Source organism: Capra hircus, chromosome 1 (genome assembly GCF_001704415.2).
Source record: "Capra hircus breed San Clemente chromosome 1, ASM170441v1, whole genome shotgun sequence".
NCBI lineage: Eukaryota > Metazoa > Chordata > Mammalia > Artiodactyla > Bovidae > Capra > Capra hircus.
The window spans coordinates 151,751,760-151,767,349 of record NC_030808.1 but is presented as its reverse complement, the minus strand read 5'-3'; the positions used below and the strand labels follow the sequence as shown (position 1 = coordinate 151,767,349).

General features: G+C 41.6%; 1 protein-coding gene across 2 annotated transcripts in view; it reads left to right on the top strand.

Annotated features, from left to right (window-relative positions):
* COL6A5 (collagen type VI alpha 5 chain) overlaps positions 1-15,590 on the top strand; it is a 163,937-nt gene that overhangs the window by 89,427 nt on the left and 58,920 nt on the right. For both annotated transcript variants that reach the window (XM_018052941.1, XM_018052932.1), the window contains exons 32-36: positions 406-417; positions 2,682-3,169; positions 7,258-7,351; positions 7,898-8,551; positions 11,868-11,958. In XM_018052941.1, the coding sequence (XP_017908430.1) occupies positions 406-417; positions 2,682-3,169; positions 7,258-7,351; positions 7,898-8,551; positions 11,868-11,958 (1,339 nt within the window). The remainder of the gene's footprint in view (positions 1-405; positions 418-2,681; positions 3,170-7,257; positions 7,352-7,897; positions 8,552-11,867; positions 11,959-15,590) is intronic.

Sequence of the window (15,590 nt, the reverse complement as noted above, 5' to 3'; positions counted from 1 at the left end):
ATATTTTAGTCCTGCCCTGCTGAACGGCTCTCAGAAGGCTGTAAAAAGAGAGACAAAACAAATTTAATTTTAGCTATCATGCCATTTGATCAGAGGCTTATCTGTTCTGTTTCTAAAACAAGTGATCAGTGATTCAAATTCTAACCAGAGTTCTGGTAATGTCTGCTGGCCAGGGCTCACAAGGAGGAAAGGTCAGGAAGACCCATAAAATAGTAGAATTCTGTGTCCATCCTCCTCTCACTTTTAACCTTGACTTCCTGTAATTAGGAGTTAGCTTCATTTGCAATAAGAGCTAAACAGAATATTAAGGTTTGTTGAAATTTTGTTTTGGGGGTTATTGTCAGTCTGAATCCCAAGAATGTAACAGACTCTCTCTCTCTCTCTCTCTCTCTCTCCTTTTTATAGCTTGTTGGGAAGGTGAGTATTCTTACCATATTATTTCTCTTGCTGAACTACTTCCTGCATTCTGACAAGCCCACATACACACTACTATATATAAAACAGACTACCAGCAAAGACACTGTATAGCACAGAGAACTCTGTTCAATATTTTATAATAACCTATAAGAGAAAAGAATCTGAATATATATATATTTATATATAAATGAATCACTTTGCTGTAGGCCTGAAATTTATACAACATTGTAAATCAACTACACGTCAAAAAGTAATAAAGTAACAGTAAAGATAAATGGGCTAAAGATTTGAAAAAGGACTTCATAAAGAAAAAAAAAACCTCTCATCCCCATGAGAAAAGGGACTTCTAACCTCTTTGCAGACACACATTATGACTGTAACTGTACGCATCATGTTTGGACCTGGCTGTAAAATGCTGACCACCTGGTCCCCAGCCCCTTCACAAGCTGAGCTTTCTAAGTGCTGCCACAGTTTCCAACTCATTCTCTTCACGGGGTAGGTTCTTTGCTGCTGAGCAGTTCAGGGCAAGGCCAGGTGTCTGACCTCATTCTGTTGCTCCATCTGCTGCTAAGTCTGTGGACACTGGCACCTTGGACCGGTGGTGACTCCTTTCTTCCCTTTGACCTCCATTCACACCTCTCACCTCCACGTGTCCACCACTGTCAGCCTGACCCGGAGGATGGAGGAGGATCTTTCAGGGCCTCGACTGCAGCTGGCGTACAGTGATCCCTCAGATGATGTTGCCCCTGAAACCAGTTAGGTCAACTCCAAGACCTCCTGGTCTCCTAGAGGCCTGTTGAGATAGAGTAACAGGATTTTTGAGCTCATCCCGAAGTTTGGTGCCGTTCCCTTTAATCCCCCCCCAAATCTGATGTCTAAGAGCTCAATAAAACTTCATGGATTTGAGTTAAATTTAGCAGGTACCTTGCTGGTGCTAGGAAAGCGAGAGTAAAAATAAATGGAAGTTGGTACTGCCTTCTGGGGATATCTGTGATGGTGGGTCATCTATGAAGATACTTATCTACCATTTTGTTACGCATTTTTACTATAAGGTTAGGAAATACGTGCTACAGTCCATGAGGTTGCAAAGAGTCAGACATGACTTTGCAACTGAACAACAAGAAACAAGATACCATTTTTCTCATTTTGTTTTTCATTGTTGGGTTTCATATTTTTAAAATTCCTTCACAGTAAAATGTCTTGAATCAAAACACATCTTGAAATCAACACTTTCTCCACTATTTCTATTACTGAGGACAGCGGTTGGCAGATGGGATATTTTGAATGTAATGTGCTTTGGGAATAAGCCAGATTGGGGAGAGTAAAACAGCCTGTGTATATGGAGGGTTGGCTAATTTTTAAATAATTTCTTTTTCTCTTCCTGTGTTCAGACTTTAACAAGGCTATTATTTATAATCATAGAGGAGACTCCCTGTGAAATTCCCAAGGTGCAGTTATCGTAAAACCATTAGGACTGAGTTGGGGGTTACAGACAGCTCAGTGCAAGTCTGCCGTGGCCCCTTCCTCCTGACACCGTGGCTGTCATCCCAAAGCCCCTGAAATCCCCTCTCCCCAGAAACAGCCTCTTTGTCCTCTGAAGGATAATCCCCAAGAAGAATAATGATCACCGTCTACCTTTCGATATCACGAGCCTCCGCAGACAAGCTCCTCGAAGGTAGACCTGTGTTTGTTCATCTTCACATGTACCTCACAGTGCATGTTACCCTGCATGTCACATGATGAATACTCAGGTATTTGCCACATAAATGGAGGAAAATCTTCTGGCTGACTTTATCATTATTAGTAGGTCATTTCTGAAGAGTTTTTTTTTTTTTTAAGAGAATAAGCTTTCAGATTTTCCGAAAAGCCATAGTTTCCTTTTAAAATTTTCCATAGAGTAAAATTCACTCTTGTTCAGTTTTTACACATGCATGATTTGTATAATCACCACCACAATCAGGATACAGGATAATTCCATCAGCCCAAACACTCCTTGCAGTTTCTTTTTAAATAGAAGACAGATGGTAGATGGTGAAGTCTGAACATTATATTGCCAGATATCACTATTCTGTATTTAGGTAACACCGTAGGCTAACAAAGCAGAATCCTTTCCCTGCTTTACACATGGATAGCTCTGATTCTAGATTTCATGAGAGCTGCATTTTCCCAGACCTCAGTGTCAACTGTCTCACTGGAGTAAATGGAATGGGAATGCCTTTTGACCCAGTGAAACACCTTAACACTTCTGACTCTCATTTTTGTAGAAAAGTGTCCTGTGTATCCAACAGAGCTGGTATTTGCCCTGGACCAGTCCAATGATATCACAGAGCAGAGATTTAATGAAATGAGGGACATCATCACTTCTGTTGTCGGCGACCTTCACATCAGGGAAAGTAATTGCCCCGTGGGAGCAAGAGTTGTTGTGCTTTCCTACAGCTCGGGCACCAGCTACCTCATCCGTGGGTCTGACTACCGTAGCAAGAAGCAGCTTCTTCAGCTTCTCTCCCAAATAAAATATCAAAACTCTGGGGAAGTCCGAGACATTGGGAATGCGATGAGGTTTGTGGCTCGGAACATCTTTAAGCGGACGTCTGCAGGAGTCAATGTGCAGAGAGTTGCTGTGTTTTTTAGCAACGGACAAGCTGCAAGTAGGTCATCCGTCATCACGGCCACCATGGAGTTTAGCGCCTTGGATATCAGCCCCGCAGTCTTTGCTTATAATGAAAAGGTCTACCTCGATGAGGCTTTTGGGGTAAGTACCTCCCTTGGCAATGTCTTTATTTTTAGATACTGGTACTGGCAGAATAGGAATACTGGGAAGTAGGAATCAAGTGGTCTCTTGACCCCCTTTGCAATTTTCATAGCTGTCTTGTTGCCAGAGTCCTTGAAATCCAATTTCTAGTAAACACTGAACTGAATGCATCTTATCTCCAGATAAGGTAAAAATCGAGAAACTGAGGGCCAGATTGCTGAGTGACTTCTCCCATTTTGTACAGCTACTAAGCGGCTAAATCAAGCTTTGAACTTGAGTTTGTCTGATAGAGAGGGCTGTGTCTTCTGCTGATCTAGTATTTCTCAAATGTGCCATCTCTTGGCTGTGTCTCATTGAACAACTGGTCTTAACCTATGATGGGTGATGTTTAAGGGACTTTTGAACCCTTAATGTTGTGTAAAACTTTGATGTGTATGAACCTTTTTCCCAAGAGGAGTTCTGTCCCTTTTGGAGTCACAGATTCTCATGGGATCTGTGCTTCCCTCTTTCTCCCACCAAACATAAGAACTTATCCATCTACTGTTCTGCTGTTCTAAAATTGTTCCTATTAACCATGGAATACATGCTCCTAAACCTGGGGGGAGCCATTATGTTTTCCAAGAGATTATAAAGATCTATTTTGCACAAATACACACGTGTGAGTACATGCTAATTCGCTTTAGTCGTGTCCAGCTCCTTGAGACCCTATGGACCATAGCCCATCGGGCTCCTCTGTCCGTGGGATTCTTCAGGCAGGAATACTGGAGTGGGTGTGGAGTGCCATGCCCTTCTCCAGGGGATCTTCCCAACCCAGGGATCAAACCCACGTCCCTCAACATGGTCTGCATTGGCAGGCGGGTTCTCTATCACTAGAGCCAACTGGGAAGCCCACAGGTACATGTGTTTCTACTATAAAAAGAAAAGCCCTCTATAACATGAAGAGATTTAATCTCATAAGAAAAACACAATTATTTTTGAAAATAGGAGCCTTTTGAAAATAGGACTCTTTTGAAAAGAGTCACAGTTGATCCCGACAGAAAGAATTGTAGAAAGTTAAAGTATTTTTATAAAAATATTACCTCCCTATATAGATTATGTATTTATTTGTTTTCTTATGGTTTGTGTCCCCCCACTGGAATATAGGGTAGAGCATTCATCTGCTTTGTCTATTTCTGTATCTCCAGCACCTAGAATAGTACCTATTTGACATTGTATGCACTCAGTGAATATTTGTTGAATGAACAAATGAATGAAGAGCATGTGGTTGACTCCTGTGAATAAACTTACTTGATTTACCAGGGTTGCAATTAATGTTTTGGGCTTCCCTGATAGCTCAGTTGGTAAAGAATCCTCCTGCAATGCAGGAAACTCCAGTTCGATTCCTGGGTCAGGAAGATCCGCTGGAAAAGGGATAGGCATTTAATGTTTGACCCAGGGGAGCAGCAAGATCAATACAAAATTATACCAAAGCATCCAGTTTCATAAAAATTAGAGAGTAGAAATGTAGTAGCTACTTTCTAACTATAAGGCTGGAATGATTATAAATATTTCAAAATGCTTAGCACTTTACAGAAAAACAGAGGGGATGGTTTTTCTAATCTGTTAATTTCTTGAAGGGGAGGAAACAAAAGCAGGAGCATGTCTGTGGATCGAGAGATCCACTCATCACCTGAGAATGATTTATTTCTTCCATGTAATCAAAGTATCTGTGATGCATGGTGCCTCATACAAAGTAAATGCCCAATGTACAGTCATTGAGTCACTGAATGAATAAATTAAAGTATAGTTGATTTACACATTGTGTTAATTTCTGCTGTACGGCAAAGAGACCCAGTTATACATATATAGTCATTCTTTTTCCATTATGGTTTATCACGATATTGAATATAGTCTCCTGTGCTATACAGCAGGCTCTTGTTGTTTATCCATCCTATATGTAATAGTTTGCATCTGCTAACCCCAAACTCCCAATCCTTCCCTCCTCTGCACCCCCTCGGCAACCACAAGTCTTTTCTCCATATCTATGTGTCCGTCTCTGTTTGGTACATATGTTCATTTGTGCTGTGTTTTAGATTCCACATATAAGTGATATGATATTTGTCTTTCTCTAGGTCCATCCATGTTGCCAGAAATGACATTATTTCATTCTTTTCTATGGCTGAGTAGTATGGAATAGACTGTTTTTCTTTTGAACGTTTTATTTTGTATTGGGGTATAGCCGATTAACAATGCTGTAATAGTTTCAGGTGAACAGTGAAGGGATGTATGACTGGAATAGACTTTTACTTGGAATTTGTGATCAGGGAAATCCAGTTGACATCTGAAAGATGCACCTTTTTCTATTAATAGAGAGCATGCTGCTACTGCTGCTAAGTTGCTTTAGTCGTGTCTGACTGTGCGACCCCATAGATGGCAGCCCACCAGACTCCACCATCCCTGGGATTCTCCAGGCAAGAACACTGGAGTGGGTTGCCATTTCCTTCTCCAATGCATGAAAGTGAAAAGTGAAAGTGAAGTCGCTCAGTCGTGCCCGACTGTTAGCAACCCCATGGACTGCAGCCTACCAGGCTCCTCCATCCATGGGATTTTCCAGGCAAGAGGACTGGAGTGGGGTGCCATTGCCTTCTCCGAATAGATAGCATAATTGGGTGGAAATAGTGGTATGCATGCGTGCTGAGTTACTTCAGTTGTGTCTGACTCTTTGCAACCCTATGGGCTGTAACCTGCCAGGCTCCTCTGTCCATGGAATTCTCCCAGCAAGATCACTGGACTGGGTGGCCATGCCCTCCTCCAGGGCATCTTCCTGACCCAGGGATGGAACCCACATCTCTTATGTCTGCTGCATTGGCAGGTGGGCTCTTTACCACTAGCGCCACCTGGGAAGCCCAGAAATAGTTGGAATCACTACTTAAAGAAGTCAAAGGTGACTTGTGAATGTAAAATCTCTACAGGACCCAACTCCAGAAGCTGATGTATAGCACATAATCAGCTGGTACATAATCAGAAACGTGCAAAAATTCAATGCAGAATTTCAGGTCAATGGCACCCCACTCCAGGACTCTTGCCTGGAAAATCCCATGGACGGAGGAGCCTGGAAGGCTGCAGTCCATGGAGTCGCTGAGGGTCGGACACGACTGAGCAACTTCACTTCCACTTTTCACTTTCATGCATTGGAGAAGGAAATGGCAACCCACTCCAGTGTTCTTGCCTGGAGAATCCCAGGGACAGGGGAGCCTGGTGGGCTGCCATCTATGGGGTTGCACAGAGTTGGACACAGAGTTGGAGATAGGAATGAGGTTTTAATATCTAACCCAGTGTGTGAATCTTGTGGTTATCTTGTGGCAGTTCTCTTATAAAATTGAGCTGCTGATACAGTTTCTACGTTTCCTTAGGTTATGTTTAGGATCAGAGGGGGATAGTTTGTATGTGTGAGTGTGTGTTTGTATGTGTGTGCATACATGAAGATGCATAGAAGAGAGCAATGAGCAACAGTGCAAGGTGATGGTGACCGGTCAGGTGTTTTTCAAACTCTTGAAGTGGGTGCGCAGTGAATTCTTGATGATGTTACCAAGTCCAAGCTTGCTCTGCTTGTTGAACAACAGGCCAGTAAATCTGGAGACAAGGTGTTTAGGCAAGTTGTAATGACTTTATTTGGAAAACTAGCAGGCAAGATGACCAACTAATGTCTCAGAATAACCTCTGAAAAGCCATCTTATTGGGGTGTGAAGGCCAGTTTCTTCTATGAAACACAGCGGGGAGATGGGAAGTGAGGAAGTAAAGTAAAAAGGCCATTAATCTTGCAAATATCTCCTGGAATGATCAGCCTCAGGTAGGGATGTGTTAATTTCTTCTTTCTTGCAGCCATTCACAGGCGGACAGAATCATCTGTGACTCTGAACAAAGACACTTTGGTTTAACATTCAGGCAGAGGGTCAGGGTTCCCCAAGGCAATTATGTACGGACAGTATCCTTTCAGTGAACAAAAGCAATGGGAAGCAAACGTTAAAGTTAAAGAAACAGATTCTCCCCTGTAACAGTGATGACTAAAGAAAACAATCAAATGAGCATATATTTCTTTTTCAATGCAGTTTGACAACACAGGAACATTTCAGGTGCTTTCTGTTCCTCCAAATGGGGAATATGCTCCATTAGAAAGGCTTCAGCGCTGTACACTTTGCTATGGTAAGACTAATGAAAAATCATTTATTGGGCTGAAACACGTAAATGCCTTCTGGGTGAGTTATTAAATCTATCTTTATCAAAGATTTTTGATTGTAGATTCTATTTTAAGTTTTTCAGTCTTTCAACACCATATGTCAGGGTTTCAATCTCTGTAATGTTGGATGTTTCCACAGAATGTAAAAATTAGTTCAGAAGATTATCCCAATTGATTTGGCTCTTCCTGGGGACAATGTATAGGTTGTATCAAATGCTTCTGAAATATTAAAAATATTTTCTAAATGAGTTTGGACATGAATTATAGACTTCAAATATACATGTTACTTATATCTACTTTCAACAAAGATGTTCCCAAATTGTCTGCTAGTGGTCTTAGAAATTAGGAAGTTGAAAATTCCATATTAATTTAAATGATAAGGTATTGAAGTTGAAGAGGTATTGATCAGATGATTAATTTTTGATGATCAGTTCCTTATTCACTGGAAGATCTCAACCAACAGTGTCTCCTTGTGCCAACACTGAACCAATGGTGAATCTCTGTGTTTTCAGATAAATGTTTTCCAAATACTTGCAAGAAAGAAATCGTCTTACCTGAAAATTCGTACATGGATGTCGCCTTCCTCTTAGACAATTCCAGAAATATAGCAAGTGATGAGTTTAAGGATGTGAAAGCCTTGGTGGGCTCAATGCTTGATAACTTTGACATTGCCTCTGATCCTATGGTCTCAGACTCTGGTGATAGGATTGCCTTGCTGAGCTATTCTCCTTGGGATAGGAGAGAGAAGAATGTGGTAAAAACAGAGTTTGAGTTTACAACTTATAACAGTCAAGCTCTGATGAAAAGGCACATTGAGACTAACCTCCAGCAGCTAAATGGGGAAGCCACCATTGGCCATGCCCTACTGTGGGCCGTGGAGAATCTCTTCCCAGCAACGCCCAAGCTAAGAAAATACAGGGTCATCTTTGTGGTCTCCGCTGGAGAGAATCGTGAGAGAAAGGAATTCTTGAAGAAGATGGCTCTGAGGGCCAAGTGTCAAGGCTATGTCATATTTGTGATTTCCCTGGGTTTGACACCCGAGGAGGACATGAAGGAGCTGGCCAGTCACCCGCTTGATCACCATCTGATACAGCTGGGGAGAATTCATAAACCAAATCTGGATTATGTTGTGAAGTTTTTAAAGCCATTTGTGTACTCAGTGAGACGTAAGTCACTATTTTTTTTTTTTTGGTCTCTTTGTTTTAATAAATTAGTGTTTGTTAATAGTATTGATAACCCAAGATATCCCTGTATCTATAGCTTACCAAAATATATGAATGAGGTGGTGAAAGGGTGAGAGGAATAGGACACGTCTTGGTTATACCCTATTTATACCTGAGTCATGAGACCTCTTTCATGATAGAATGTCTCTTAGCCAAAAATCTCAGCACTATAACGCTGAGTCACAAGAGTGACTTCAGATCTCCTAAACCACACTTACTCAACCTAAACAAGTTCTTGCAGCCCTTATGTGGTCTCCAGGCTGAACATTTAAATAAAAGTTTTCCCTGCTACCCCTGGTTTATTTCCAATCTTGGCATACCTGGAGACCTGTGTGAAAGTGCCACCCTCCAAAAGTCTAAGCATACAAATCACATAGGAATCTTGTCAGAATGCAGGTTCTGATTCAGCATGTGTAGGGTGGAACCTGAGATTCTACATTTCTAACAGGCTCCTCAGCAATGTCAGTGCTTCTGGTCTACAGATCATACTTGGAGTAGCAAAGTTCTAGGCCAATGCACTACAAAGTGTCACCCATTGGACCAGTGTTAGTCCATAAGCTGAAGAGTAAAGAGAGAAATACACAAATTGATAGCAAGCATCTAGAAACTTTTAGAGCAATTTGACATGGCCACATTATACAAGTGTACGAATGTGTACTTTGACTCAATGAACAAAAGATAAACCAAAAGGATCAGTCTGCAAAGGGCTGGAAATAAAAATACCTTGTCCTTCACCACAAGTGGTTCAATAAATGCTCTTTCCAGATAGACAGTTCTCAGCCGGGGATGATTTTGCCCCCCAGATAGCATTTGGAAAAACCTGGAGACATTTTTATTTGTCACAACTAAGGGAGAGGATACTACTGGTGTTTAGTGGGTAGAGACCAATGCATCCTTGCTAAGTCACTTCAGTCATGTCCAACTCTTTGTGACGCTAGGGACTGTAGCTCTCCAGGTTCTTCTGTCCGTGGGATTCTCCAGGCAAGCATACTGAACTGAGTTGCCCTGCCCTCCTCCAGGGGATCTTCCCAACCCAGGGATTGAACTTGCTTCTCTTATGTCTCTTGCATTGCCAGGCTGGTTCTTTACTACTAGCACCACCTGAGTAGAGACCAAGGAGGCTGCTAAACATCCAACAATGCGTAGGATGCTTCCCCCACAATAAGGAACAATCCAGCCCAAAATGTCAATAGTATTGAGGTTGAGAAACCCTGCTGTAGAAGACCCCATGAAATCAGTGCTGAACCTCTTCTTTCTGAGAATCTGACAGGTGTAGAGTTAGGTTCTGCTGGAACCAATTCCACCACCTTAGGATTCCAGAGTCACCCTAGTATTCAAGGAATCTCTAACACTACCATGGTGACAACATCTTGGGAGCTCACTCTTCATTGCAGAAGGAGCTTCTCTTTTTTCCTGCAATTCATGTTTGATTGACGAATCCAATAATTGCCCCTTGGAGAATATCATGTTATTTCTTTACCTCTAAATCCTTCCATTGTAATGCACCATTATATTATGAAAGAAGAAAGAAAAAGTACTTCCAAGTAAATGTTGATACTGACTTCCCTGTGAGAGTTTTTTATTTTATAGTCATTGAAAGAGTTATTTAAGACAGACTATGATATGTCGCTCTTATGCATGTACAGAAAGGGAATATACAGGTAGTGCTCGTGGTAAAGAACCTGCCTACCGATGCGGCAAACATAAGAGACGCAGGTTCCATCCCTGGGTTGGGAAGATCCCCTGGAGGAGGGCATGGTGACCCACTCCACTATTCTTGCCAGGAAAATCCCATGGAAAATCCCAAAGAGACACAGCTGAGCGTGCATGCACACATACATGGAATAGACTTGGTTAAAGCATTCTGAAAACTTCTTATTCAAAATTTGATCTTGTGAGTTCTTTCTTAAGAGCCATCAATCAATAGCCATCTTTTCCCATGTGATATTGTTCTTTATGCCATCAAGACCTTTTGTGTCTTCTTAAAAGTTTTTTTTTATTGGAGTGTGTTGTGTTAGTTTCAGGAATATAGCAAAGTGAATGTTATACATATACATATATGTACATATATGTGTACATACATATACACTTGTTTTTAGATTCTTTTACATGCAGGTCATTACAGAATTCCCTGTGCTATACAGTAGATCCCTATTAGTTATCTATTTAATATGTAGTAGTATGTATATGTCAATCCTGACCTCCCAACTTATCACCCTTCCTGATAATCACCATGGAGCAGCACTTTAAAAAGACTCCACAAAACAACCCCAAGCTGGTCTTGCTGGCCTATTAAGTTAGGCCTCACCATTATTCGAGCTGGCTTTTCCATGATTGCCTTCTGAGCCGTGTTGTTAAAGGTGTGGCATTCACTGCCTTTCCATATCCACTTGATTTGTAGAGGTTGAAAGTCTCTTTTACTACCCAGAGTTTTTTTCTACAATTCAACAAGTTTTGGAGCTGGCACATTTACTGCTCCCACACGCACAAGTGAAGACAATGGCATCACAATTCCTTCCTCATCAACAATAGCTTTCAGCCTCAGTTAATTAGAAGACAGTTTCATTTTAAAGAAACAGAAATGCTGCTCATCTTAGAACCAGAGAAATATGATTATTATAAAACCATAAGCATTCGCAGATGTTTTCATGGAGTCTTTGATCCTTCAATGGTCAAAGGTCTCCTTTCACTGAAACGGATTTATTTTCCTGAATAAGGAGGGAAATTATATACTTCTCAGTATCCCACAGTTTATAGAACAACAATGGGAAGAGGTAAGGATATATTATTTAGGTCAGTAAGCTAAAATCTCTCCTGGGACTATTTTCCACCCTAGGAAATCAGTGTTAATTGGTGCAGAAACACAGACATAGCATTATGTAATAAAACATTACCTCTTCTATATTTCAGCTATTAGCATAAGTCTGAGTGAAGGAAGTTTTATAGAATTAGAATAAAAATTTCCTTAGATCATGTCAGCCTGAACATATGGAAATCAAATGTCTCTGGCTCACAATGAACTTTTCAAATGAGCAGTTTGAGGAAGTCCCTGGTAATTCTCTGGCTGAAAAATGTTCTATAATCAAATTCTGAATGCTATTTCCAGTTGCTACTATTTTCTGTTCTCATGCCAGCCAAATTGTGCTGAAATATTTTAGTGACATTTATTGCTTCATGAAGATTCCTACCGCAGTTCTCTTCCCCGTAGCACATACAATTTATAGTTTAAAATTTAACTATCGCTTTCCTCTCTCAATAGGAGGATTCAATCAGTACCCACCACCAGTGCTTGAGAACATCTGCAAACTCATTGATTCAGAAGATGAGGAAAATCAAAGCATCAGTCTCCCGTGAGTTGGAAAGCTCTGATATTAATCAGTGACCGTTGATTGACTGAGCCGTGTGTAACCGGCTGATGTCAGGTATTAGGTGGAGGAAGCTGATGAGGTCTCTGATGAAAGGCTCTTCATGTGTTCCACAGTCTGTGGCAGAAGTTACACGTCAAGCATGCTTTCTGGATTGACGGATTCTATGACATCCTCATTAGCTTATTGCATTTTTGCTTTAAAATTCATGGTTTATTTCCATATTGAAATTTTACCCCAGAATAGAACCCAGAATTCAGCCTCACCTATCTCAACCTCACTTCCCATCTCTCCACATCATGAGCACAGAGTTCCGGCCACACTGGACTCTTGTCTGCTTTGGGTGAACTGCTCTTCCACCCTTCTGGACCTCTGGTCACACTCCCTGAGACCTTGTTGCTCCTAGTGAAGCCCTACTATCCCTCAAGGCCCTGATTGAAGGCTTTTCCTCTTCAAAGCCCATCTTTACTCTCAGCCAAAATCAAGAGTTCTTCCTTTCTTAATTCCGTTTTACACCTCTGCTGTGGCGTTTATTACAGTTTATCCCGTTGTCTTGTCTCCCTGGAGCCTGGGGTTCTGTGTGGTTCATTGTTTCATTCCAAAATCGTAGTATGAAAGACCCCCATGACATCATTGTATATGTACTCAGTTCAGTCAGTTCAGTCGCTCAGTCATGTCCGACTCTTTGTGACCCCCAAAATCGCAGCATGCCAGGCCTCCCTGTCCATCACCATCTCCCGGAGTTCACTCAGACTCACATCCATCGAGTCCATGATGTATCCAGCCATCTCATCCTCTGTCATCCCCTTCTCCTCCTGCCCCCAATCCCTCCCAGCATCAGAGTCTTTTCCAATGAGTCAACTCTTCGCATGAGCTGGAGTTTCAGCTTCAGCATCATTCCTTCCAAAGAAATCCCAGGGCTGATCTCCTTCAGAATGGACTGGTTGGATCTCCTTGCAGTCCAAGGGGCCCTCAAGAGTCTTCTCCAACACCACAGTTCAAAAGCATCAATTCTTTGGCGCTCAGCCTTCTTCACAGTCCAACTCTCACATCCATACATGACCACTGGAAAAACCATAGCCTTGACTAGACGGACCTTAGTCAGCAAAGTAATGTCTCTGCTTTTGAATATACTATCTAGGTTGGTCATAACTTTTCCTCCAAGGAGTAAGTGTCTTTTAATTTCATGGCTGCAGTCACCATCTGCAGTGATTTTGGAGCCCCCAAAAATAAAGTCCGACACTGTTTCTACTGTTTCCCCATCTATTTCCCATGAAGTGATGGGACCAGATGCCATGATCGTCGTTTTCTGAATGTTGAGCTTTAGGGCAATTTTTGCTCTCCTCTTTCACTTTCATCAAGAGGCTTTTTAGCTCCTCTTCACTTTCTGCCATAAGGGTGGTGTCGTCTGCATATCTGAGGTGATTGATATTTCTCCCGGCAATCTTGACTCCAGCTTGTGTTTCTTCTAGTCCAGCATTTCTCATGATGTACTCTGCATAGAAGTTAAATAAGCAGGGTGACAATAGACAGCCTTGACATACTCCTTTTCCTATTTGGAACCAGTCTGTAGTTCCATGTCCATTTCTAACTGTTGCTTCCTGACCTGCATACAGATTTCTCAAGAGGCAGGTCAGGTGGTCTGGTATTCCCATCTCTCTCAGAATTTTCCACAGTTTATTGTGATCCACACAGTCAAAGGCTTTGGCATAGTCAATAAAGCAGAAATAGATGTTTTTCTGGAACTCTCTTGCTTTTTCCATGATCCAGCGGATGTTGGCATCTCTGGTTCCTCTGCCTTTTCTAAAACCAGCTTGAACATCAGGAAGTTCACGGTTCATGTATTGCTGAAGCCTGGCTTGGAGAATTTTGAGCATTACTTTACTAGCATGTGAGATGAGTGCAATTGTCCTGTAGTTTGAGCATTCTTTGGCATTGCCTTTCTTTGGGACTGGAATGAAAACTGACCTTTTCCAGTCCTGTGGCCACTGCTGAGTTTTCCAAACTTGCTGGCATGTTGAGTGCAGCACTTTCACAGCATCATCTTTCAGGATTTGAAACAGCTCAACTGGAATTCCATCACCTCCACTACCTTTGTTCATAGTGATGCTTTCTAAGGCCCACTTGCCTTCACTTTCCAAGATGTCTGGCTCTAGATTAGTGATCACATCATCATGATTATCTGGGTCGTGAAGATCTTTTTTGTACAGTTCTTCCGTGTATTCTTGCCACCTCTTCTTAATATCTTCTGCTTCTGTTAGGTCCATACCATTTCTGTCCTTTATCGAGCCCATCCTTGCATGAAATGTTCCCTTGGTATCTCTAATTTTCTTGAAGAGATCTCTAGTCTTTCCCATTCTGTTGTTTTCCTCTATTTCTTTGCAGTGATTGCTGAAGAAGGCTTTCTTATCTCTTCTTGCTACTCTTTGGAACTCTGCCTTCAGATGCTTATATCTTTCCTTTTCTCCTTTGCTTTTCACCTCTCTTCTTTTCACAGCTATTTGTAAGGCCTCCCCAGACAGCCATTTTGCTTTTTTGCATTTCTTTTCCATGGGAATGGTCTTGATCCCTGTCTCCTGTACAATGTCATGAACCTCATTCCATAGTTCATCAGGCACTCTATCTATCAGATCTAGGCCCTTAAATCTATTTCTCACATGTCTGACTCTTCGTGATCCCATGGACTGTAGCCCATCAGGCTCCTCTGTCCATGGCATTTCCCAGGCAAGAATACTGGAGTGTGAGGCCATTTCCTTCTCCAGAGGATCCTCCTGACCCAGGGATTGGATCCACATCTGCACTGGCAGGGAGCCTTTTTTTTTTTTTTTTTACCACTGAGCCATCAGGGAAGCCTGCACATGTAAACAATTTTCTTTAAATTTTTATTTATGAATGAATACACAAATAATTAATCTGAATGGATCTTGAACAGCCTGTTTGGTTGCTCTGTGCTTCTCTATTTCACAGACCTTGGATCCCTGACTGTAGCCTGTGAAAGCCCAGAGTTAGGCCCATAATGGCCCTGCCTGGTCACATGGCAATTAAGTAAAGAGCTTCTCAGAATAGATGCAGTCTTCCCCGTATATCCAGGAGCAAAATGGCAAGATTAAAGTGTTCCTGTCATGTCAGTAGTGTAACAGGAGCATCTATCAGCTCACACCTCCTGAAGGACAATACGGCACTGATGTCCTACGAAGCAGGGTTTCCTAGTGTGGAATAGACAGTAATCTCATTTAAAGGAAAATCCATTCTTACAGAGCTATATTCTAACATAATGTCATTTAGGCGTGTACAGAAATAAACTAGCTGAATACCATTTGTGTGGAGTTCCTAAGCAACTATCAAACAAAAACAAATTTGTACATCAAACCCAAGGAAATTCAATAAGACACTAATTTAATGTATTGGATGATTCTGTTTTGCCCAAATAGAGTTCCTAAAAACAAAAAAGCATTTATAGCCAAGACATGGAAGTTATCTGAATGTCCATTGACAGATGAATGGTTAAGGAAGATATGGTACACACACACACACACACACACACACACACACCCACACACACACACACACACACACACACACACACGATGGAATATTACTCAGCCATAAAAAATGAA